The sequence below is a fragment of the Coregonus lavaretus genome, assembly GCF_964263955.1.
Source record: "Coregonus lavaretus genome assembly, chromosome: 29".
Lineage (NCBI taxonomy): Eukaryota > Metazoa > Chordata > Actinopteri > Salmoniformes > Salmonidae > Coregonus > Coregonus lavaretus.
Genome location: NC_140016.1, coordinates 23078423 through 23104067, shown reverse-complemented (window position 1 = coordinate 23104067; position 25645 = coordinate 23078423). Strand labels below are relative to the sequence as shown.

General features: G+C 44.6%; 4 protein-coding genes across 6 annotated transcripts; 3 read left to right on the top strand and 1 right to left on the bottom strand.

Annotated features, from left to right (window-relative positions):
* Positions 1-1929: 1929 nt before the first annotated feature.
* On the top strand, positions 1930-12468 carry LOC311104725 (N-alpha-acetyltransferase 15, NatA auxiliary subunit-like). The gene is made up of 20 exons (XM_084146617.1): positions 1930-2394; positions 4068-4152; positions 4292-4396; positions 4816-4973; positions 5093-5227; positions 5486-5639; positions 5791-5910; positions 6089-6184; positions 6351-6457; positions 6571-6643; positions 6731-6900; positions 7037-7189; positions 7285-7413; positions 7638-7851; positions 9824-10017; positions 10236-10344; positions 10452-10550; positions 10735-10878; positions 10995-11092; positions 11282-12468. The coding sequence occupies exons 1-20, from the start codon at positions 2341-2343 to the stop codon at positions 11489-11491; spliced, it is 2607 nt and encodes an 868-aa protein (XP_084002743.1). The 5' UTR covers positions 1930-2340; the 3' UTR covers positions 11492-12468.
* On the bottom strand, positions 12268-19343 carry ugl (ureidoglycolate lyase). The gene is made up of 15 exons (XM_084146618.1): positions 18909-19343; positions 18460-18588; positions 18083-18301; positions 17698-17788; positions 17344-17420; positions 16810-16920; positions 16637-16696; positions 16295-16451; positions 15812-16010; positions 13913-13991; positions 13633-13725; positions 13451-13523; positions 13254-13321; positions 13014-13135; positions 12268-12832 (listed from the first exon to the last, which is right to left on the bottom strand). Exons 1-15 carry the CDS (start codon positions 18912-18914, stop codon positions 12661-12663), a joined length of 1656 nt encoding a protein of 551 aa, XP_084002744.1. The 5' UTR covers positions 18915-19343; the 3' UTR covers positions 12268-12660.
* A 227-nt stretch (positions 19344-19570) lies between these two features.
* On the top strand, positions 19571-24200 carry LOC311104727 (ras-related protein Rab-33B-like; the record flags this gene model as incomplete). 3 transcript variants are annotated; one of them, XM_084146621.1, is made up of 3 exons in its annotated part: positions 19571-19801; positions 21648-21966; positions 22671-24200. In XM_084146621.1, the coding sequence occupies 3 exons, from the start codon at positions 19571-19573 to the stop codon at positions 22733-22735; spliced, it is 615 nt and encodes a 204-aa protein (XP_084002747.1). In that variant the 3' UTR covers positions 22736-24200. The 3 variants fall into 3 exon arrangements, with proteins under 3 accessions (XP_084002747.1, XP_084002746.1, XP_084002745.1); XM_084146620.1 differs by having other exon boundaries at positions 21648-22187; positions 22671-22731; XM_084146619.1 differs by lacking the exon at positions 22671-24200 and having other exon boundaries at positions 21648-22239.
* LOC311104728 (ferritin, middle subunit-like) lies at positions 23018-23508 on the top strand (the record flags this gene model as incomplete). The annotated part of the gene is made up of 1 exon (XM_084146622.1): positions 23018-23508. Exon 1 carries the CDS (start codon positions 23035-23037, stop codon positions 23506-23508), a length of 474 nt encoding a protein of 157 aa, XP_084002748.1. The 5' UTR covers positions 23018-23034.
* Positions 24201-25645: the final 1445 nt, after the last annotated feature.

The window sequence follows — 25645 nt, the reverse complement described above, 5'->3', positions numbered from 1 at the left end:
CACATTTCCAATTCACAAATGCATATTAATACACACTTGTACATGTGTGAAATATAAGCACACACCAAATTATTAATTTAATAGCTTTATTACACATAGATGGGATCATTAAAACAAAATAAAAATACGGAAGAAAAAAAGGGTGAAGATGACATCTTCAGATCACCCAGATGGATCCACGAAATAGTCCTGCAAAGAATAATAATGAATCACAAAAACATTAGACTATGTCATGTTGTTTTTCTTTTGTAATATAATAATCAAAAGAAGAAACAATCTGAATTCAAACGGCAGACATTTTTACAAGTGTTAGAACAGCACAACACACTTATTCTTGAAAGTCCCACATGCATGATCTTTGAAATTACTAAACTGAGGGAGATTTGAAGAGGGTAAGACTCACATGTTGTCATAACGATTCATTCCAGGCCATTCCTCACTTTGTACTCATGCACATCAGTGCTGTGCTGTTTGAAGAGCTGCAGAAGAGAAAAAGAAGAAACCATTCAACCAGCCTCTATAGTTTGGCATTCAGCCTGGACTGCAAAAAAAAATCCAAACAATGTTCTGCAGTATTGTGAAGGGAAATCATTGGAGAAGTCTACAAATATCAGTAGGCTAACTAAGTACTCTTATGTTTTGATCCTGGGACAGAATTTGGTGCCAAAGGTCATGTAGTTTAATGTGTGTAACCCCCAATAGAGGAGGTGTGCCATCATTACCAGGCCCCAGAGGAAAGCGGAGGTCCCGAACGCTAGACCCACACGCAGCCAGTTAGGGTTGGTGTGATCTGGTTTTGCTGCGGTGAACGCAGACCGACTCCCAACTGCAAGATAAAAGGACAATGAGATTAATAATCAATATTTTGTATTTGACTGACAGGCAATTCAACAGAAAGACATGTGGGGTTGTAATGCTTCAGTTGTTACTGTTAAGAGTCTGTTCTTGTTGACTCCCAATAGAGACCCCCACAAGTGACAAGTTTGACACAAATTGTGCATAAATTATTGTAGACTACACCAACACTAGGTAGACAAATCTGTCTCTCTATATCTCCATAAAACAATCATTCATGAGGTACTTATTGTGCATGACAATCCTGTGTTTGGACTAATGATTACATCCCAGGTGGCTAATAATCTAACTAACTAACTAGTAGGCTACTAGTAAGCTAACGTTACTTGGCTAAAATATTATTTGTGTTTTCATGTCAATTGCAATGTTATTAAAATGTGAATTGCTATCAATGTTGCCATACAGTACTTCACTTAGTCAAACCAGCTATGCCCCACCTTGCTAAAATAATGTTTGTTAGCTAGCTAGCTAAACTGATTGACATTGGCTAACGTTAGCTAGCTAAGCTAAGGTCAGGCCTCAAAACAGCCAAATAGCCAGTCTTCTCACAGGGTTAACGTTTTCCAATAAAATAATTTTACACAAATTATACATCTGTTTCCTTTTTATTTACTTACTCTTGCTGACGCTTGCTGCCCGTAGTAATAAACGATTGAGTGTCATTTTAGCCACAGGATGTGTTCCCTCATCCGAAGTGGGTTCGTGACGAGCTGTGATCGATTATTTGGCCTTTCCGGTGCTTAGTAGAATTTAAATGATCCCAGAATAATAGATTGTAAAAAGAGGGATGATTTTATTTAAATATGAAAGGCTCGGTGTTCTTCAAATAAAGTACACATTTGAACCAGTTACTGTAACATTTTGCAATAAAATATTAACTTCTATTCAATTCTAGTTGTGTCTGAGAAATAGCTACTGAGTGAGTGTTACATATTAGTCATGTTTTTACGTCTATGATGCCAACAACATAACAGTGATGACAATGCTGCAATGATGGCTAATGAATATGAAAATGACCTGTAATCCTATCTAATTCATATTTTTCTATGAGATTCTTTCTGTCTGGGGCTGGGCACAGTGCAATGTGGCTAGCTCTGGAGAACCCAATGCTGGTAATGAGAACAGGGAAGAATACATGTTATATCACGTCTATTGCAGAACCGAAGTGATGCACTATACTTTATAACACGTCCCCTTCCATAATTGTTTTTGATTGATTGGTTACATTTGTAACTTTTCCGTTTGATCATTTTGCACCGTACAGCAGTACGCACGCAGACGCAGAGAGTAGCTTGACCCGGAGTAGAAGGCGGCCATTTTGGTCTGAAGGGGGCCTTGGCTGTCACCACGTGAGGAAGAAGAGACCGAAAGAGAGCGAGACAACTCCGGGAGCTTTGACTCGAAGAGACCGAGAGGGGAGAGAGAGAGAGGAAACTTCGATTCTGATTCATGCGTGAAGCTACAGAAGAGTAGCCAGTTTACAGAATGCCCTCAATTACTCTACCGCCGAAGGAGAACGCTCTATTCAAGAGAATATTGGTAAGTGCCTAGCTGCCGCTTGCTAACTTGCTAAATATAGCTAGCTAGCGCACGTTACAGTAGCTACTCTATACGTTTCACATAGTTAGCGTTGATTCGAGTAGCGTTGTTTGCAATAAAACAGCATGCATTCATGTTGTATCGTTAGTTGACGTGCTGTTTCTTCCATCACCCTCTCAACGAATGTAACGTTATAGCTAGGTAACTCGTGGGTTACTATGTCGCGAGGCACTCGAAATGGCCTGATTGTCATCATTAGCTTGTTAGTTAGCGGTTTCAGTTTTACACCGGTAACTAACTAGCTAGTTAACATGAAACGTGGCTAACTAGCGAGTTAACTCACTATCTTGTTATCTGTTGTATCAGTTTGTTGAAGCGGGGTCGTTCAAAATAAACGCATGACTTTGCTCCAAAACATGATTGACAAGTAACGTTAGCTAGCTAGCTACGGCTAGATAAGTTTGGCTAACGTAGGAAGCTAGCTCGCTGCAAACTGATTCTACATCTAGCCGCACAGGTACTTCATCATTACTCAGCATTTTAGCAACAAGAGTATCTAACTAGGTATGAAGGTCGCTAGGCGTTACATTTAACATGCACAACGTATGTGCAATGTTGTCCCCAAAGATATTACTGCAAACTTGGGTGTGTTAGGTAATGCAATCCTTTACCACTGATTGCACAGTTAGCTAACAACCTAGCTACCCAGCCAGCTAGCTGTCACTCACGCTTTGCTGAACCACAGATCATATTGCAACTAATTATAAACAATTAGCTTCCTATCATGCCAGCTAAAGTGTACAAGTTTGGTCTACTTTGCTGAATATTGAGTACCATTCACACAACCATTTCCTATTTCTGGGCATGGTGTTTAACGATGTTGGAGGTATTAGCGAAGTTAGGTGGTGTCATTAGCTCGCCATCTCTCTAGGCCTGCAAATTAAAGTAAGCCACACCTACAGTGTTAGGTATAAACTGTCAGATTGGTTGCCAACATGTTTTTTTTCATAAGTATACTTCCATATTTTTGAGCAATTATGTCAAATGAGCAAAGTACATTACTGAATATATTTCTACAGGGTTTGTTCTCTCTGTAGAAAAAAGTCTGCTCTGATGCAAAAGTCTGCTCTGCTTTACTCTGCAAATATAATAGTCATTCATTTGCCACTGCTGTTTTGAGGAGAGCTCTCAAGGTTGTGGTGGGTGGGACTAGTTGCCCGGTTGTAAATGCTTACCACAAGTAATAATGTTTTGCATAGATGTGAATTGTCTGTACCCACTCAGAGCCTCTAACGTTCTGTTCAACATTCTGAAAACATTTGTTTTAGTTGCTGTGTTTAACATTCCTCAGTTTCCTTGGAGCCCCTGCCTTCTCCCTATGCCAGTGGGGATTCCTGGGCGTTAGAATTGTGTGGGGAGTTGGCAGGCTGATCACTGGGGTGCTAGGCCACACTGTGCTGATCCAGGCAGATAGGAATCGACATCTGACTGGTTCTCTAATCACTGCATCTCATCACCCATCTGACCACACATTCACACAAGGCTAGCAGTTTATTCAGACCCAATCATACAAGATATTTGTAACGATCTATTTGGGCGATTCATCAGATCTGAACTCTTAAGAACAGGCTTTGCAAAAACCTTGATGACAACACACCTCTCCCCTGTTGCAGAGATGCTATGAGCACAAGCAGTACAGAAATGGACTCAAGTTCTGCAAACAGATCCTCTCCAACCAAAAGTTCGCCGAGCATGGAGGTGAGGCCTGCTTCAACAGCTACTACTCACTTGTCTTTCAGTAGTGGTGAACATCAGTATTGGTAATTCTTTTCTTGGCCTAGTTAGTGTTTTGGCTGTGGCTGACACTAATTCCTCTTCTCCCTCATCTGTCCCTCAGAGACGCTGGCGATGAAGGGACTGACCCTGAACTGTCTGGGGAAGAAGGAGGATGCGTACGAGCTGGTGAGACGAGGCCTGCGCAACGACCTCAAGAGCCATGTCTGTATCCTTTTATACTAGGGCTAATGAGGTGAGGATTCGTATGAACATCCTAGTCAGAGGCGGGAAGACATTAGCCAAAAGCTCGACATCATAATAAGCCCACACTTTCGACTCCATCCCACAAGCCCTTACTGCGCCATGTCTACTGCACATAATCCAGACAGGGAATGGGAGAGCGCTAGATTGGCACTGACTGTTACTGTGACACCTAATAGTATAGGCCTGGTTGCATTAATACAGGGTCCACTGTTTTCATTTGTCACCATGAGTATTATGTTTCTTTGTTGCCTTGAAATTTAGTCATGCGCTTTCAGTAGTCCTCCAAATGGGTTGTTTTAGCGAGGGATTTCATTTCTCTGTGGTTTGTCTGTTTTAGTGTGTGTGTAGTCTGTTTTGCCTCCTTAACCCTTGCTCTCCCAGGCTGGCATGTGTACGGTCTGCTGCAGCGGTCAGATAAGAAGTACGACGAGGCCATCAAGTGCTACCGCAACGCTCTGAAGTGGGACAAGGACAACCTGCAGATCCTCAGGGACCTTTCACTGCTCCAAATCCAGATGAGGGACCTGGAGGGCTACAGGGTGAGGACCCAGGGAGAGGGGCCATTGTGTGTGTGCGCAAGTCTCCACTCATAAGTATTAGCTCCTGCTGTGTGTAATAATTTTTCTGTTGCGCTCTTTCTCTCTCTCTCTCTCTGCAGGAGACCCGCTATCAGCTCCTGCAGCTGCGTCCAGCGCAGAGGGCCTCATGGATCGGCTACGCCGTGGCCTACCACCTGCTGGAGGACTTTGAGATGGCTGCCAAGATCGTCGAAGAGTTCCGCAAAACACAACAGGTGAGCTTGACCTCTGTGTGTTCGAGTCCAAGAAGTCTCATTGGGTGCTCTGTAGTGTTCCTGTATCACCCATCTGTGTCAATTATTCTGATTGGTCACCCTGCCTGGATCAGTACACCCGATTGGTCAACTTGTCTGTCAGTAATTTATTTGGTCGCTATGTATGAGTGAATCTCATTGGTCCCCTGCCTGTATCAGCACATCTGATTGGTCACGCTGCCTGTGTCAGTAAATGTGGTGGGTGGTGCTGTGTTTCAGACGTCGCCAGACAAAGTGGACTACGAGTACAGTGAGCTGCTGCTGTACCAGAACCAGGTGCTCAGGGAGGCGGGGCTGTTCAAGGAAGCACTGGAGCACCTCACCACCTATGAGAAACAGATCTGTGACAAGCTTGCCGTGGAGGAGACCAGAGGTGTGTGTGAGAGAAAGAGGGGGAGAGTGAAAATGCATGTGAAAGTATGCATGTGTGTATTGAGTGTTTGAATCCTAGTGTGGGTGTAGGGGGTTATGTTTCTAGATCTATGTATAAAATGTGATTCATGGGAACCTATCTATCCCTACAGGAGAGCTGCTACTGCAGCTAGACCGCTCGGAGGAGGCCACAGAAGTCTACCGACAACTCCAGGAGAGGAACCCTGAGAACTGGGCCTACTACCAGGGTCTGGAGAAAGCACTGAAACCAGGTAACCTTTGAACCCTCACTGCTACCCACCCCATTCCCACTGGACCCTCTCTGCGGCCCCCTCTTTAGCGTGAGTCCTCTCACTACATTGACTTATGCGTTTGGTAGATTTTCTGACCAGATTTGAATCTGTGTATGAATGCCATGCTCTGACTGTTGGCTTCTTGTTGTGTCCCCAGCTAGCATAGAGGAGAGGCAGAAGCTCTATGAGGAGGCGTGGGTGAAGTATCCCAAAGGACTGGTTCCCCGGAGGCTGCCTCTCACCTTCCTCACAGGTACATAAGCCCGCCATTATCGCTACTGTTACTGTGTAATTGTCCATGGCATGACGGCCTTTCAAGACGACGGCGGGTAGACACAAGCACGTTGAAACGTGGTCTGTGGAACACTGGAGGGGATGGGGTGTTGATGAGCTTCATTCACTTATTGTTTTCTTTTCAGGTGAGAAGTTCCGTGAATGTCTGGACTGCTATCTGAGGATGAACTTCAGTAAAGGCTGTCCGCCCGTCTTCACCACTCTGAAGTCCCTGTATCACGACAAGGAAAAGGTGAGGGAGAACCACTGCCATTCCATAGGCTCCAGCAAGTCACTGACGTAACATGCCTGCACTGGACTGAGATGTCAGGGTGATCTTGTGTTTCCTTGTTTCTCTCCGTGTAGTTGTCCATCATTGAAGAATTAGTCGTTGGATACGAGACGTGTTTGAAAAGCTGTCGAAAGTTCAATCAAAGCGGTGAGTGCCATCAGATTTTCATGTTTTATTAAATCTAATAGGAACAGTATTAGAATCTCGTGAATAAGTATTATTTGTATGTGTTAGATGACGGTAAGGAGGAGCCCCCCACCACTCTGCTGTGGGTCCAGTATTTCCTGGCTCAGCACTTTGACCACGTGGGCCAGCAGACGCTAGCCCTGGACTACATCAACACAGCTATCGAGAGCACACCCACGCTCATAGAACTGTTCCTCATCAAGGCCAAGATATACAAGGTAACACACACAGCCATTGAGTGCCCACACTCGTAGAACTGATCCTCATCAAGGCACACATTTTCTAGACCTGTCATTATAGTGAAGATTTACAGTGTAACACTCCCTCTCTTGTCTTATCTTTGTGTCTCTGTAGCATGCAGGTAACATAAAGGAAGCAGCCAGGTGGATGGACGAGGCCCAGGCTCTGGACACGGCTGACCGCTTCATCAACTCAAAGTGTGCCAAGTACATGTTGAAGGCCGGGCTGGTCAAAGAGGCAGAAGAGATGTGCTCCAAGTTCACAAGGGTCAGTCAGTGTGTGTGTGTGTAGACTGTACATTGTGTGTTGCCTTAAAACCCTTTGTGTGTGTGGCGCTAACTGTGGGTATCTGTGTGTTTCAGGAGGGTGCGTCAGCGGTAGAGAATCTCAATGAGATGCAGTGTATGTGGTACCAGACAGAATGTGCTCTGGCCTACAAGTCCATGAACAAGTTTGGAGACGCACTCAAGAAGTGCCATGAGATCGAGAGGGTACGTTTTCTAACTGAGGGGGTAAAACCCCCTGTCAAAATTTGCACAAATAAGAATTGAGAACTACTCTAAAATAAAAATACTAACAATGTGATCTCTGCATTGTGAGATGGTCACGCAGATTCACTGATGAGGGTTAAACCTGTATAGATGGCCCAGTGGTAGTACAGGTCTGCTCAAAGTGGTTGGATTGTCTAATCATAACCATCTCTGTGTCCCATTAGCATTTTGTGGAGATCACAGACGACCAGTTTGACTTCCACACATACTGCATGAGGAAGATGACGCTGCGATCCTACGTGGACCTGCTCAAGCTGGAGGATGTGCTGCGCATGCACCCCTTCTACTACAAAGCTGCCCGCACCGCCATCCAGATCTACCTCGGCCTGCACGATAACCCACTCACCGACGACAACAAGGAACACCAGGCCGACGCCGGTACGTGTTGTGTGAGAGCGAGAGAGTCTGTGTGAGACCCCAAACCGACGCTTGATTGATATCATTCATTTGATGTTTTATACAATGGTTTTTGTTTTGGCCACTGAGCAATTCTGGTGAGCGCAAACTTGAACTTTGTGAAAATTGTGTGCAAATTCCAGCGCGCATTTACTGTGAAAACTGAGGCTGTACCCGCTTCTAAGTTAGTTTTAAGTGGCCAACTAGGCTACTGTGACTATTTGATCATAATGTAGGCCTACCAGAGTGGCCTACCATCAAATACGATTGAGAAAATGCATCCCATAACATTTTAACATGGAAATAGTTGTTCTATCATTCAGCCTACAGTAGCAGGTGTGTGGTGTTCAATGTAGGCCTACATTCCATGAGACTTTTGGGGGGGAAATGCTGACCTTGACATTAACCTGTTTATCCACTTGTCCTTCAGACAAGGAGGTGACTGAAAATGTTTTTGTTTGATGCAAGAAACCACTTTGCAGCTCTCGCTTTGATTTCAAAACAAAACAAGCGCGTCTACTCACGACCACTCATGCTGTAAACACAGTCCAGTTCAAAGTAAATGGCACAGATCCATATATGGCAAAGGTCTATTTGCATATAGGTCTACTGCAGCTCTGATTGTTTATACCACACCGTTCTGTGTAGAGTACGGGCTGAGTAGTGCGTGTCAATACAATAGAATCCTACTCTGATGCGTTCTGCCTACAACAAAACCTCTTGCGTAGTTTGTTTTGAATCGGTGTGTTGCATTGAAAGTGGCTAATATTGCGTTGATTTGATCAAAATTGCCACAGTAAAGGGAAACGTTAATAGTGTTAACAGGGAAAACTCTAGAACAATGGTCACCAACCTTTTCTGAGTCAAGATCACTTTCTGAGTCAAAATGCAAGCAGAGATCTACCGCTCAGATTTTAAAAACATGACTTAAAAAACGTAAGCCTATGCAACGGTAACCAATTAGAAACAGTACTGTAGCAATGAGGTTTGTGCAGTAAGTTCTAGCCCCAATACGCTATCACCGCATATTGGCTTTGCTTGAATTGGCCTGCCAATGCATTGTTGTTCGGGCCATTAAAAAAAAAATATATAAATACATTTCTAAATTTGAGGTAGGCTATATGATCACACTGGTAATAGATCCGTTGTTGTATTACTTATGAGGCACAGTTGAGTGAGTGCATTTAAATAATGAGCTTTTTATTTTACTGGGCTGATGGTGGCTGCATCTGATGGTCAGTCTCAGCAGAGGGAGGGAGCAGCAGACTGAGGGTCCGCCTCAACGTCCCTCCGCTCTCCTTTCCTCCACTGACACTGACCGAAAAGGGACACAGACTTCCAGCTGATGGCGAAACTCGAGTCGCACCGCATTATTTCTGCTTCGTGCACAAATTCATGTTACTCCTATGAACAGAGAGTTAAATATTCCTCTATTAAAAAAGACCCAAGCTGCTAATAATAACGCAAGCCTATAGATAGATACGCTTTCCTACTCATTCATTACTGCTGCACTGCTTGTAGCGCTGAGTGGAAATAGGACGAACGCGCATTTTATGGCTCGTGTTGAATACAACGTTTTGACAGTGCTGAGTAAGAACTTTTACATGAACTCACTCATAAAAACCGCAGCTCTTTGCTGTATTCGTTGACAGTCTCTAGTCATGGTTTTAAACGTTTTGAAATCTCACAGTATCGACTTTGCTGTATGCCTGCTATGTTACTGCAGACACTGTAATCTGAGCCATCCGATTGGCCAGCGGTAGGCCTATAGTGCACTTGATTTACTCTCCGGGCCCGCCGGGAAGGCAGAGTTTGTACCTTCAGACACATGAAATGCACGCCCAGCCGCAGCTTAGAGGGAACATTGGTGTAGTGTCTTGATTTGTAAATGATCCCAGTGTCTGAGAGAAGTGACAGTGGCCCCTCTGTCCCTGTGCTGGTGCGTGTCCCACAGAGAACCTGAATGACAAAGAGCTAAAGAAGCTGAGGAACAAGCAGAGACGAGCCCAGAAGAAAGCCCAACTAGAGGAGGAGAAGAAGAACGCAGAGAAGGAGAAGCAGCTGAAGAACCAGAAGAAGAAGAAAGAGGATGACGACGAGGAGATCGGAGGACCCAAGGAGGAGCTTATACCAGACAAACTGGCCAAGGTGTGTGTGTGTGTGTGGCCTGTAGAAGATGAAGGAATGACTGAGCCCTAGTTGTTGGAAATGCCTCAAAGAACAAACCTGTGGTTTCGCTTTACCCTTATGGCTACTGCCATTAGCCCTGTGGGATATCACTGCAGAACATGGTGAAATTACACCAATTAGGAGATTGAACAGTTTTTTGGGATAAGACCCATGATGATGTTTTCTTCCCCATGTAGGTGGAGAACCCACTAGAGGAGGCAGTGAAGTTTTTAACCCCTCTGAAAAACCTGGTGAAGAACAATATTGAGACCCACCTCCTGGCCTTCGAGATCTACTTCAGGAAAGGTAAAGGGACAAGATGCTGATTGACATTCTGACACGAGAACAATCCGGTACCCTTTGTCAATGAAAACAAAAACTTAAACAGTTTTCTGTTGCTTTCCCTCTCGTAGAGAAGTACCTGCTGATGTTGCAGTCGGTAAAGAGAGCGTTCTCCATGGAGCCCTCCCACCCCTGGCTGCACCAGTGTCTAGTGCGCTTCTTCAAAGGAGGTAGGGCTTCTGCCACCTGTCACACGGCCAGGCTGTGGGGCCTTGTCATTATCCAAAGCTCCATGGATTTAAGATGCCCTCACCTCCGTCTGTCTCTGAACCCTTTGGTGGTTTGTTGCTGGAATAGTTGTCTGTGTTCTGGTACAAATATCTCTACCACGTTCTTATTCTGTGTCTTCCTCAGTGTCCGACAGTAAGGACCTACCGGAGGCTGTGCGGACTGTGTTGAAGCAGGAGATCTCACGGCTGTTTGGGGAGAGCAACCCCCAGAACTTTAACAAGAACTACCTGAGCCAACACTCCAACTCTATACCACACCGCGTGGCTGGTACGTACACACGCACTACCCAAGTCTACAGTCCAACTATGCCACATGAGACTTCACCATAACCACACGCACTGTGTGAACTTGTAACTGAAAAGTTCCATGTTGTCCCCCTGCAGCTGCTAAGATGATGTTCTATCTGGACCCGTCCTCGGACAAGATGGCCTCTGAGCTGGCTACAGCGCTGGATGAGTCCCTCACTGGGAGAAGCATCACTGTGAGCACTTACTCACTGCACTAATCCTTGCACAACATTTGTATATTTAAATGTATCAAGTACCTTTGGCACAGTAGTCCCACACCTGAACCAGAAACGGCATTAGGAAAGCGAGGCAAGGATTAATGTCAAAATTGTGTCTGTGTGACCCAAGTCTAAGCAGACACCTTATCTTGTCTTTCCTGTCAGATCTGCACAGATGTGCTGGAGGCGTTGCGTGAGGGCAATCTGGGCGACGGGCAGCAGAAGGCAGCGGAGGTGTACCGCGCCGCGTGTAACAAGCTGTACCCCCACACCTTGGCCTTCATGCCCCCCGGCTACGAGGACAACGCAACCACCATCAGCGCCAATGGAGACCTGTCAGCAGGCGAGCACGACGACATGGCCAACGACATGTGAGAGGGGAGCGAGGGAGGGGAGAGGAGGAGCGTACACGCTGCCAGCCGCCAGTCTGCCAACAACGGTTGTTTGCTTGTGAATGCCCCCTGCAGTGCACTGACCTGGACTGAGAGAGCCGCAAAGAGGAGGGAAAAACAAATGCCCATTTTACTTTTTTTTTTTTTAACCCTGTTGACATCTCTTCTTTAACTGAACAAAATAAAACGGGAAAAGAAAAGTGTTAGGGTGGCTGCCGTTAAGTCAGGTTTTTACTCCTGTGTTTTCACACCTGTGTGTCTCCTGTATGTGCATCTGCTTCTCACGTTTTTAAAGGTAATTTATATATTAAAAACAAATAATTAAAAAAGTTCGCAAAAATGGAAAGATTATAAATTGTGGTGGTGATGGAGGATTGTGGTTCTACCTGTGAGCTGGCATGTGCCAAAAATGAAAAGGTGGAACTTTTAAAAGGAGACATCACTTGTTTCCCGGGGGAGGCGTAGCGGTGATGCACTCAGTTAATCAGCTACTGAGCTCAAGCAGTCCTCTGCTCGGCCACAAGGGGGTGCAGCGGTAGAGGTCCCGGCGTGGCCTCCAGGAGGGAACAGGACAGGACTGATCTGAATGCAGAGACACAGAGCTCAATGCTCACCTGGAGTGCTGTATGACTGAGAAATGTGCAGATTTATCTGTTTTCCTTTCCTTTTCCGCTCTGTATTTTCCTTCCTAGTTTTACCCATGTGAAAGTCTCATGAATCCACTTCCTGATAAAGCAAAAACACACTGACACTCTACAGTTATTGGGGTTTGTTTTGGAGTTTTATTTCTGTTTATTGGTCAAATGTTAAAGGCTTATCCAATGTTACCAACACAGCTTAGTTATTATATTTTTTTTTTTGAAAAAGGCGTTTGTCAATCATACTGAGTTCTGCACACAGACCACTCCTATCTAACACACCAAGGAGTTATCAATAAAACAAAAGTTGAATAAAAAGCTATTTCCTGATGGCATTTTTCCTGCAGAAGTTTGTATTTTATTCAAGGATTCCGGATCAGTATTGCAATTGTCAAACACTGTCAAAATAATTTCAAGGGTCTTTAAGAGGAACACTTTCACTCACGCTACCTCTCGCATGCTCACAGTACGTACTATGAGGGGTGTAAATACCATGCTACGTAGGACAGGGCCTTCAGAGTTTTGGTCTGGGCACGTCCCCTACTGCCCCACCCTCATGCCTTTTGGCTTGTGAGCTGAGGAAGGTGTGGTCCAGGTTGAGGTAGGTGGTGAGGAACTCTGGGAAGTCTCTCTTCTGGACCACCTCCAGGAACATAGCTGCAGCTGTCAACAACGTCTGTTCCTCCCTAGAGGGGGGAGGGGGGGAAGAGTCAGGAGAGAACGGCAGAAGAAAGTTCTAGAAGGGTGGAAGAATTGGAGGCTCAAAGGAGAGAGTGCAGAGACTGAAAGGAAACTTCTAGAAACGCAGAATGTTTTGAGTTCCTGAGTTATTTTGGAAACCTTGTGCTCTTGTCCTACTCCTCCTACCTGACAGTGTGACAGCATGTGAGCTCCCCCATGACCTCCTGGGTCAGCTCTGTCACCATACCCCGGGTCACCACCCTCCCATCATCCTCCAGCTGCGTCTGATGGCGGATCCACTGCCACACCTGGACACAAAACACCACACAGACATCTCTCGTGAAATGGACCCTGGACTCCTCTTCTTTTTCACGTTTTTTCAGTGGGAAGTGCGGCACAGGATGACCTAAACTATAGTGAACCTACCTGGGATCTGGAGATTTCTGCAGTTGCAGAATCCTCCACCTGTCCCCTGTAGAAGAAGTGACCTTTGCCTACGGGAGAGCCATGGAGCATTACATCAAGCATTACTCAATCACATATCCATCCCAAAACGGCTCCAAATGGACAAAACCTCCATTAAGGATGATTGTTCATCATGATGCATACCCTTGAATTCTCACCTTTGAGCCAAGCATCTATGAACAGGATTCCTACAGCGATGTTATACTTCAAGCCGTACAGGGTTACTCCACCCTAGAAGAACATTTAGAGCAGTTCAGTACACGAGATGTGGAATGGTATTCCAGAGAAATGTATAGTGTAGTATAAATATACAGTAGCACAACGTTATTGAGTAACTGACCGCTGGCATACAGAGCAGGTTGTCGGGGGTAACCGCGAGGTCATCTCTAAGCTGGTGCATCTGGTTGTCACCCTGAGTATGCAGCTGGAAGAGCTGAGAAGAGAAGGATGAAGTAACAGAGAAAAAGCAGGGATACAGATAGGTGGGGAGAGTGACAAATCCAATTTTATTTTTTACATGCTTCGTAAACAACAGGTGTAGACTAACAGTGAAATGCTTACTGAGAAGATAACAGTTCCTTGAAAGGTATAGCTCAATAATTCCTACTTCAAGGACTTACTTTCTGCATGGGCTCTATCAAGCCCAGGTCATACACCATGAAGCCATCAACACCAGCTTTGATCTCCAGTAACTTCAGTCTGAAATATGAGAAAGGGAGAAACAAAAGAAGAGCTGAATGGTGCAATTGGAGCCCAGTGAAATCATAATCGAGCAATCAGTCTTCACTGCTGTTGTGTTCCATGACCAAAAACACAGAACAGATCAGGATCAAATAAGCAAGAAATGTATACATTAAGTGGATATATCAGATGACGTATAGATGACTGTGTAGAATACAGTGGGGAGAACAAGTATTTGATACACTGCCGATTTTGCAGGTTTTCCTACTTACAAAGCATGTAGAGGTCTGTAATTTGTATCATAGGTACACTTCAACTGTGAGAGATGGAATCTAAAACAAAAATCCAGAAAATCACATTGTATGATTTTTAAGTAATTAATTTGCATTTTATTGCATGACATAAGTATTTGATCACCTACCAACCAGTAAGAATTCCGGCTCTCACAGACCTGTTAGTTTTTCTTTAAGAAGCCCTCCTGTTCTCCACTCATTACCTGTATTAACTGCACCTGTTTGAACTCGTTACCTGTATAAAAGACACCTGTCCACACACTCAATCAAACAGACTCCAACCTCTCCACAATGGCCAAGACCAGAGAGCTGTGTAAGGACATCAGGGATAAAATGGTAGACCTGCACAAGGCTGGGATGGGCTACAGGACAATAGGCAAGCAGCTTGGTGAGAAGGAAACAACTGTTGGCGCAATTATTAGAAAATGGAAGAAGTTCAAGATGACGGTCAATCACCTTCGGTCTGGGGCTCCATGCAAGATCTCACCTCGTGGGGCATCAATGATCATGAGGAAGGTGAGGGATCAGCCCAGAACTACACGGCAGGACCTGGTGAATGACCTGAAGAGAGCTGGGACCACAGTCTCAAAGAAAACCATTAGTAACACACTACGCCGTCATGGATTAAAATCCTGCAGCACATGCAAGGTCCCCCTGCTTAAGCCAGCGCATGTCCAGGCCCGTCTGAAGTTTGCCAATGACCATCTGGATGATCCAGAGGAGGAATGGAAGAAGGTCATGTGGTCTGATGAGACAAAAATAGAGCTTTTTGGTCTAAACTCCACTCGCCGTGTTTGGAGGAAGAAGAAGGATGAGTACAACCCCAAGAACACCATCCCAACCGTGAAGCATGGAGGTGGAAACATCATTCTTTGGGGATGCTTTTCTGCAAAGGGGACAGGACGACTGCACCGTATTGAGGGGAGGATGGATGGGGCCATGTATCGCGAGATCTTGGCCAACAACCTCCTTCCCTCAGTAAGAGCATTGAAGATGGGTCGTGGTTGGGTCTTCCAGCATGACAACGACACGAAACACACAGCCAGGGCAACTAACTAAGGAGTGGCTCCGTAAGAAGCATCTCAAGGTCCTGGAGTGGCCTAGCCAGTCTCCAGACCTGAACCCAATAGAAAATATTTGGAGGGAGCTGAAAGTCCGTATTGCCCAGCGACATCCCCGAAACCTGAAGGATCTGGAGAAGTTCTGTATGGAGGAGTGGGCCAAAATCCCTGCTGCAGTGTGAGCAAACCTGGTCAAGACCTACAGGAAACGTATGATCTCTGTAATTGCAAACAAAGGTTTCTGCACCAAATATTAAGTTCTGCTTTTCTGATGTATAAAATACTTATGTCATGCAATAAAATGCAAATTAATTACTTAAAAATCATACAATGTGATTTTCTGGATTTTTGTTTTTGATTCCGTCTCTCACAGTTGAAGTGTACCTATGATAAAAATTACAGACCTCTACATGCTTTGTAAGTAGGAAAACCTGCAAAATCGGCAGTGTATCAAATACTTGTTCTCCCCACTGTAGGTCCTTGCCTGGTGACGTTGGCCAAGGCTGCTCTATAGGGGGCACTGTCCCTGTTCTGAGGCAGCAGCAGGGCCGCCATACCCCCAGTAGCCAGGGCTCCTCTACGGTGACATGTCTGGACCAGCAGGTCCATGTAGCTCCGCAGGAACAGCTTCTCCATGTTGACATACTTACTGCGGTCAGGGAGCAGGAAGGCCCCTCGGTGACCTGGCAGACAATCATATGACCTTTTGTAAACTAGTAGTCCAGTGATGTATCAAGATATACCCAGAGAGATTACCCATGTTTAGGCAGTTGCTGCATTCAGTTTTATAATAAGGTTAAACTGAGCTGTTTGGGACAGAATGGTCCCAATCTAAAATACAACACGGTTGAAAGCTTGAAAGCTGTCTTCTCCAACATTGCCAGAATAGATACATTTTGTAGACCCATAAAAACCCTTAGCTTCCATGGAAAAGACAGGATCTGACTGAGTGATCGAAGTCACTCACCGAACTTGTTGACAAAGGAGGCTGAGTAATCCCAGATCCCACAGTTGAGTCCAGCGGAGTGATCCTTAAGCTCATACAGAATCTCCTCCATCTCAAATGCTGACAACACGTTCTCTATCAGCACGGTAGCCTTAATGCTACCCACAGGCAGGCCCAACTAGAGGATACACCACACACACACACACACACACACACACACACAGAGACACACACACACAGAGAGACACTGGTATTCAATCTTACTGATGATCAGTAATTTACTGTATATCAGAGAAGCAATCAAATAGCAAGCATCCCGTTCTAAAGCGTTTGACACCTTTACCATGTTGGCTTACTACAAACCTTCTGCTCTGTCCAGAGGAATATGTTGTTCCAAAGTCTCGCCTCCAGGTAGCTCTCAACCTAACGTGCAGCAAGGGTGTGAGGAAAATATATATATATTCTAACCATTTCGTGTCAATCATATTTGCTATTCTAACAGCCAATAAGAGCACAGCTATCTATCATAGCCTTACTTTGGAGAGGTAGAAAAATGGCCCACTCTCGCTGTCGAACAACAGCCTGCCACAGTGGAACATGAGGAGGCCGAAATCACACAGCGGCCCTGGCACCTCTTTGCCTTTAACCTACATACATACAGATGCATCAGCGCTGCTGAAATATCATCCACACAAAAATAAGATGATGATGGTCAGGGGCGCAACTTTCACTGGGGACGGGGGGGACATTCTGAAATTGCATTTTTGTCTCCCCCCCCCCCCACCAGTTTTATCATTGGAATGTGATACAAACGAGGCAACGGTGTGCTTTAGGACCATGCGGACGCCTCCGAGTGGTCGGGTAGGCTGTTTGGCGTGTTTATCTGACCAAAAAAAATACTGTCCCCCCCACTTCTAAAACCAAAGTTGCGCCCCTGATGATGGTTACAGACATAACATGATCATTTGGCTGACTCTACACTTTCAGCCAATCCAGACGTTGTATGCATAGATACTGAGGTATTGAGATGAATATGGACATCAGAGAGTGTTGAGGTTAGAACTCAGTACCATCATGTTGTGTTCCACCATGTTCCAGGCTCTAGGGCGGAGCATCAGAACAGGAGCCTGGGATATCTTGGGGGCATCTGTTGGAGGACAGCAATAGTAGAGCGTATACATTAATAATAATGCAGGTCTTCATTCAACGCTCTGATCTTTAGATCTACTTAAACATGGTAGAAAGTTATAAAGTAGATACATGGTTTGTGATTAAAATATAAGATGTTATAAAGTCCAGTTAAACAATCAAGATATACTGTATCTAGATGCGTTTAGATTCAGATGCTGTGTGCCAACAAAATGCTTCCTGCCTTGGACCAAGCCAACCGTGAGTAATGGGTAATAGAGTGGATATAAACTCACTGGGAAATTGATTATGCACCGCCCGGTAAACATTATAAATGCCTTTTATCTGGTTGTGGTACGTCGGGCAGTTTCCATCATCAAAATCAATCTGCAAGAGAAAAACAACACAGTTGTCTACATACTGAAGAAGGCTTTTCTGAAATGCTCTGCCCACCAACAGATCCAGAATCACCTGATTTATAAAGACTTGGAACTTTTATATCAAAGCATCCTTATATGCAACATCTCTTGCCTTGTAGCAATCTTCTAGACTGGATACATACATTATTGTTTCTGCATTCAACAATGTTACTTGTATGTTACATTCAACAATGTATCAAACAAGGCTAATTGGCAAAATCCGACCCCTGGATATCCTCTACCTGCAGGCTCCATTGTGTACCTGTAGGCCCTGTGCAGGGGAGCTGAGGGCCTGAATGAAGCGCTGTGTGTCGCAGGGGGCCAGGTCTCCCACATCCACATGTCTCCTCTGCAGCCTCTGGGGGACTGGACGGACCCTCCAGGTAGGGTCGCTCCTCACGGGGGCTGTGACCTCACAGAACCCCGGCAGGTCACCTGACAGGTCCAGGTGGGTCTTCCTGGAGATTCTCAGCCTCAGGATCTTATATGACAGAAAGACATATACTGTATTAGACTAGGTTGATATACTGTATATTTTTTGTGATCACTGATCACTTAGTTTGTCAACAAATGGGCCTAGAGAAAACAAATATATTTAGAACAATGTATGGAACAATGAATTAGTGCTTTGTGTCCTACATTGTCGACCTCTTCATCAAATGTTGAGACCAGTTCCTGTAGGAAGACCAGGGAGCCTGCGGTAAAGATGGTGCGATACTCAGCCTCCAACCCTGGGGGAGAAGGCTCTAGCTCCATGGTTATAGGGGCCTGTGGGCCATAGAGTTATTACAAGTGTAATAACATGCCTCAACTCTATGCAAAGAAATCATCAATCAACTGGGACATGATAGTTTATATTAAGTACTGTACACTGTGCATGAATATGTCTAGTTGGTTACTGACTGTCTGTAGATAAGAATGTTACAAACACAAGTTTACATGGATCAAAAAGTCACCGCAGCTTAACTTCAATAAAACGAGCAGGACAGAGTGGAAATTTGTGAACTTTCACCAGTCATGACAATAAAGATAATGTTGTCACTTATAACATTTTAACAAATTGTAATAGGGAGGGAATGAGTACTCACGGACATGTTGATGCCTTTTTTCACTACAGGAGTGGACTTTGGTAAGGTGCACCACTAACCACTGTTTGTTTTAGGTTAAGGTTAAAAGCCACTTCCTGAAACATTAACAGGATTTCAAAGTGCTGACACACGTTTTAGATCTTTTCAAACATCTGAATACCTATTAATATTTTATGCAAATTATATTTGGAAGAGATTTAGTACTGTAGTTCACTTCTGTGATATTCCCATATAATGCTTATTTTAGTGTTTTGACTGGGCTAGGTTGGGAGGTGGGAGGCGGACTGAAGTTGTAAGCAACTTCTGAATCTGATCCAATCCATAGCGGCTTTCATTATCTTGGTTACCTCTCGCGAGAGTTGTTGTTTTCTGTCAACGTTGTACGTGGCTTCAAATCTAATGCAGGGCGGGGAAGGAGTTAGAAGAATGCATTAGCTAGCAACTTGAGATTGTAGTAGAAAACTAAAGCATGGTCATATGTTTATATCTGGAGGTCACATATTTGTCACGAATGTCCAATTCCATTTGTATTGGGCGAGATTGCTTTTCTCATTTTGACAGCCCATCCATTTTGGCAAGCCACAACAGCTCTGTGGGTTAACGTTAGCTAGACAGCTACTGTAGTTTGCTAGCATATCCTCGATAATCAATAACCAATCAATATGGAAAGTGTGGAGTCGTCGACGGAATTCACTAGTTCGCTGACTGTCTCGTCTCATCTTCCGCCACCACGGACACGGATTTTCAAGATCATCGTGATTGGGGACTCTGGTGTGGGCAAGACCTGCCTCACCTACCGATTCTGTGCGGGCAAGTTTCCGGAGAAAACCGAGGCCACGATCGGGGTGGACTTTCGGGAGAAACTGATCGAGATTGACGGCGAGAAAATCAAGGTGAATAGCTAGATGACATAAAATAAGTGAAATTATTGTTTGGGTTGTTCCAAAACAGCACAACCTGGAAACAATTGGCATACAGTACCAGTCAAAAGTTTGGACACACCTACTCATTCAAGGGTTTTTCTTTATCATTACTACTTTCTACATTGTAGAATAATAGTGAAGACATCAACACTATGAAATAACACATATGGAATCATGTAGTAACCAAAAAAGTGTTTGTTTTATTTTTGATTCTTCAAAGTAGCCACCCATTGCCTTTGACAGCTTTGCACACTCTTGGCATTCTCTCAACCAGCTTCACCTGGAATGCTTTTCCAACAGTCTTGAAGGAGTTCCCACATATGTAGGCTGCTTTTCCGGGTGATTGTGGAGGCCAGGTGATCTGATGCAGCGCTCCATCACTCTCCTTCTTGGTCAAATAGCCCTTACACAGCCTGGAGGTGTGTTGGGTCATTGTCCTGTTGAAAAACAAATGATAGTCCCACTAAGCGCAAACCAGATGGGATGACGTATTGCTGCAGAATGCTGTGGTAGCCATGCTGGTTAATGTGTCTTGAATTCTAAATAAATCACTGACAGTGTCACCAGCAAAGTACCATCACACCTCCTCCATGCTTCACGGTGGGAACTACACATGCAGAGATCATCCGTTCACCTACTCTGCGTCTCACAAAGAAAAGGCGGTTGGAACCAAAAATCTCAAATTTGGACTCATCAGACCAAAGGATAGATTTCCACCGATCTAATGTCATTTGCTCGTGTTTTTTGGCCCAAGCAAGTCTCTTCCTCTTATTGGTGTCCTTTTAGTATTGGTTTCTTTGCAGCAATTCGACCATGAAGGCCTGATTCACGCAGTCTCCTCTGAACAGTTGATGTTGAGATGTCTGTTACTTGAACTCTGTGAAGCATTTATTTGGGCTGCAATTTCTGAGGCTGGTAACTCCAATGAACTTATCCTCTGCAGCAGAGGTAACTCTGGGTCTTCCTTTCCTGTGGTGGTCCTCATGAGAGCCAGTTTCATCATAGCGCTTGATGGTTTTTGCGACTGCACTTGAAGAAACTTTCAAAGTTCTTGAAATGTTCCAGATTGACTGACCTTCATGTCTTAAAGTGATGATGGACTGTCATTTGTCGTTGATTATTTGAGCTGTTCTTGCCATAATATGGACTTGGTCTTTTACCAAATAGGGCTATCTTATGGATACCACCCCTACCTTGTCACAACACAACTGATTGGCTCAAATGCACAAATTAACTTTTAAGAAGGGACACCTGTTAATTGAATTGCATTCCAGGTGACTACCTCATGAAGCTGGTTGAGAAAATGCCAAGAGTGTGCAAAGCTGTCATCAAGGCAAAGGGTGGCTATTTTGAAGAATCTCAAATAACACTTTTTAGGTTACTACATGATTCCATATGTGTTATTTCATAGTTTTGATGTCTTCACTATTATTCTACAATGTAAAAAAAATTGTAAAAATAAAGAAAAACCATTGAATGAGTAGGTGTGTCCAAACTTTTGACTGGTACTGTATAAATGCAGTATACCTCTACCTCATCCACATTGGGGTTGTTGTGGCATCAATTTCATACGTCTCTTGTCTTTGATCATCTCAAGGGCAGTGGCAGAAGAGAGAACAATTTGTCTGGTGCGCTGACTGCCCTCTGCAGAATCATACATATTACAGTTCAGTTCATCCTCTGGCAAACTCACATTGAAAATAAGGTCTAGCTAGATACTGTATTTCAGTTCCTTAGAGACTGACAACTTTCAATGAAGAAGCTGTTCAGAGTGTATTTATTTGACTCTTTCCCCTCCCTCTCTTTTCCCCTCCAGGTTCAGCTATGGGACACGGCAGGCCAGGAGCGTTTCCGTAAGAGCATGGTGCAGCACTACTACCGGAACGTGCATGCTGTGGTGTTCGTGTACGACGTGACCAGTGCCGCCAGCTTCCGCAGCCTCCCAGCCTGGATCGAGGAGTGTAAGCAGCACGCCCTGGGCCACGAGGTCCCGAGGATCCTGGTGGGGAACAAGTGTGACCTGCAGAACTTTGTCCAGGTGGACACAGACTTGGCCCAGCAGTTTGCAGACGCCCACTCCATGCCCTTGTTCGAGACATCCGCCAAGAATCCCAGCAGCGACGGCCATGGTGACGGTAACCAGGGAAACAGTGATCACGTGGAGGCCATTTTCATGACTGTAGCCCACAAGCTGAAGTCCCAGAAGCCTCTGATACTGAGCCAGCCGCCCGGGGGGGTTTTAGGGGGGGACACTGTGACCCTGAGGAGGGGAAGGGACGAGGGGACAGCGAGCTGGGCCTGCAGCTGCTGAGAGAGAGCATTCAGGGGAACAAGAGAGGGAGATATAGGAATCAGGGTAGATTCCCCCCAACAGTCAAGCGCCTTTTTATTATTTAAGTGGATGTTTGGTCACCTGAGAGATGGGGTGATGTCATCATATTACAAGAATTCAGGTTCCACTGAACCATGTTTGAGCTAGAATACTGTTTGCCAGATTGATGTACAACATATTGAATTCACACACACACACACCTCTCATAGTTTAGAGCAGGCAATATCAGTACACATCACTCAGGCGTTTCTGTACCAAAATACCCATCCATAGGGTTTATAATTGTGCCCTTGCATAAGTCAAACAATATAAACATTTTCTTAAGCTAAGTTATGATCTTCTGTAGCATGTGTTACATAAGTAATATCTATAAAACAGCTATTACAAAATACAAAAAATACAATTTATCTCAAATCACATTTCTAACTAATTGTTTTCTACCCTAGAGTGTTGTCATCCCAAATGCCTTAACTATCCTCACCATTGCTTTGTGTGTTTGGATCACAGCTGGTTCTGCGGTGCATCGTTTTACGTGTGTTTGTGAGAAAGATGTGTGGCGTAACATCAGGTAAATGTCCAGTACTGTGAATGCAGCACTAACCGCTCCTCCTGATGAGATCACTGTTGATGTGGGGCAAGACTCATCATTTCCTCTTTATAATCTGCTTTGGCAAAGGAATGGTGACGACTGCTATCAATGCATGGGTATCTTTATCTTTACAACAAGCCTGTAAACTGTGTCAAAAATAGTGGTGAGGAGATTGATTACCTGTATTGTTGCCTATAAACCTTATCTAACAGACCTGCTTGTTTGAACATGGGACAGTTGCAAAGAAACCCCACCAGTGAAATTACCCTCTGTGTAAATCGGATGATCAACATGGAGATGTTTGCCTCTTACACCTACACTTCAATGGCTTTCTATTTCTCCCGTGACGATGTGGCTCTGCCTGGCTTCTCTAATTTCTTCAAGGAGAACTGCTACGAGGAGCGCGAGCACGCCGAAAAGCTGCTCTCCTTCCAGAACAAAAGAGGTGGACGCATTTTCCTCCAGGACATCAAGAAGCCAGATCGTGATGAGTGGGGCAATGGGCTGGAGGCCATGCAGTGTGCTCTGCAGCTGGAGAAGAATGTGAACCAGGCCCTGCTAGACCTGCACAAGATTGCCTCCGACAAGGTCGACCCTCATCTGTGTGACTTCCTGGAGTCCCACTACCTGAATGAGCAGGTGGAGGCCATTAAGAAGCTGGGCAACCACGTCACCAACCTCACTAAAATGGATGCTGTCAACAACAAGAAGGCAGAGTACCTGTTTGACAAGCACACCCTGGGAGGCCAGAGCTAAACCACGTCCAGGCTACAGCCTCAGACAAGGACTCCTGGCTTTTCTGCTCTATTCTGCTGCCTTTGCATCTGTAAAAAACATGTATGCATTCACTAACTCGCTCTGGATAAGTGTCTGCTAAATGACTAAAATGTAAAGGTAAATGTATGTACTGTATGTCAGATTACCAGTAAATCTTGTTGTATAATTACCGTTTTTTTAACCAGTAGAGCACAGATGCCACCCCACATTGTCAACAACAATCAACTGTGCTAATAAAGTACTGTGGGCTTAGATAGCCTTTTCTCAGGATACAGTTTAATTACAAGATTAATATTCACTCTCTGCGACCTGTTGCCCTTAGATTGGTCTACAACACTAGACAAGGAGAAAATGGTAGGCTTTATCAATTGCCTTGCACTCTTGCTTACATATGGTCTTTACTGCTTTAAGTGTCCTTTTGGTTTTTCATGTGTTCTGTTAGTGCTCTGTGCAGTTCATACATTTGTCATTTCAGGTTAATCAATTGTTTTCTGTTTATTTTATTTGGGCTATTTGATACAAAAGGTATGTCTGTTTGAGAAAGACGCCATTTATTTTAAGACTGATCACTTCAGGAAATAACTACTGGGAACAAAAGGGAGTAAAGCCTTGCAATGGTTTATGGATTACATTACAAATGTGTAACCTTGCATTAAAGCATCATGAACATTTCAACGTGTATCATTTCAGGCCAACATTTTATTTTGTCTGTGGGACGGGCAGTTAAAGAAAGATCACCAAATAATTAAAATAATTTCTAAAGATGTATTTCGTTAAATATAAAAACATATAAAACATATAAAAACACCTAACATAGGACAACAATTCAAGTGTGAGCAGCCTCAGAAGGACCATGCACATTTCAACAGGCATGGGAAACACAGCAAGGCACTTCAAGCTGAATTTGGCAGATTCATTAAAAGAAACCAATAAAAAAACAAAAACATTTACACAGTAGGTACCATCACAGTACCCTCAAGCCAATGCCACCTTGATCACTTACCATTACTGGGTTTTTCCTTTGGGAAGCAAAGCGTGCCAGCGCACTTGGGCAGGCCATAATATATAGGAGGAAGTAATTATGAATGACAAACAGGCACAGTCCAAAGTGTCAGTCACCACAAAATTAAACAAGTCAAGTTTTGTCGTCTACATTTGACAAATCATTTAAAATTGTTTACATGAAAGAACACTCATATTGCACCCCAAACCGGCCCACAAAGGTGCTCGAGTTTCGCTGAGGTTGGTGTTTTTGCGTAAAAAACACGTCAATAGGCCTCCCGAGTGCGCAGCGGTCTAAGGCACTGAATCGCAGTTGCGGGGTCACTACAGCCTGGGGTTCGATCTCAGGTTGTGTCACAACCGGCCGTGACCGAAAGTCCCATAGGGCGGCGCACAATTGACCCAGCGTCGTCCGGGTTAGTGGAGGGTTTGCTCCGACACATTGGTGTGGCTGGCTTCGGGGCATGCAGGTGCTAAGAAGCGCAGCTTGGCGGGTCATGTTTCGGAGGACGCATGACTCGATTTTCGCCTCTTCCGAGCCCGTTGGGGAGTTGCAGCGATGAGACAAGATCGCAATTGGATATGACGAAATTGGGGAGGAAAAAAAGGTTAATATTACCAAATAAATCAATAAAATGAATATAACACGTCAATGAACCCGCTCACAACCCCGCACAGGCCAACTGCAGGATGCCCAGAACGAAGACCCTGCGCTGGTTGAAGATGATCAACAGGAGCGGTCCATCTCCGGTTGCACTTTACTCTGGTGCGTCCAAAATCCTTTGTCCTCTTGGTCCTCCCGAGTTCACAGAAAAACACTCAGTCTGACGTCCACAATTTGATTTCTCTCTAAGCAAAATGTTTCTGAGTGATCATACTTTTTGTTAAATAGGTCAATTTACCTTTCACCTGCCCGCTAACTTAATTTCGTCCGGGATGTTGTGTTGGTTTATGTTGACTCACGCACTACAAGTGAACTTCAGCGAGTGTTACCAACCCGCCCACGTACAGGTGCACACAGCAAAGAAAGACCATGCAAATAATTAACCCCTTCTCTGCCAGACACAAATAGCCATCATTGTACTTCCTTCTCCTGTGACGTTGTCCTTCATGT

Excerpts from the sequence above, each read along its gene's own strand:
- LOC311104725 (XM_084146617.1), top strand. The coding sequence starts at position 2,341 with ATGCCCTCAATTACTCTACCGCCGAAGGAGAACGCTCTATTCAAGAGA. Across the intron at positions 6,185-6,350 it reads GCCTCTCACCTTCCTCACAG|GTGAGAAGTTCCGTGAATGT; the intron begins GTACATAAGCCC and ends TTTTCTTTTCAG. Across the intron at positions 6,901-7,036 it reads TCAAGGCCAAGATATACAAG|CATGCAGGTAACATAAAGGA; the intron begins GTAACACACACA and ends GTGTCTCTGTAG.
- ugl (XM_084146618.1), bottom strand. Across the intron at positions 13,992-15,811 it reads GCCTTGGCCAACGTCACCAG|ACTGAAGTTACTGGAGATCA; the intron begins GCAAGGACCTAC and ends CTCATATTTCAG. Across the intron at positions 13,322-13,450 it reads CATAGATGCTTGGCTCAAAG|GCAAAGGTCACTTCTTCTAC; the intron begins GTGAGAATTCAA and ends GCTCTCCCGTAG.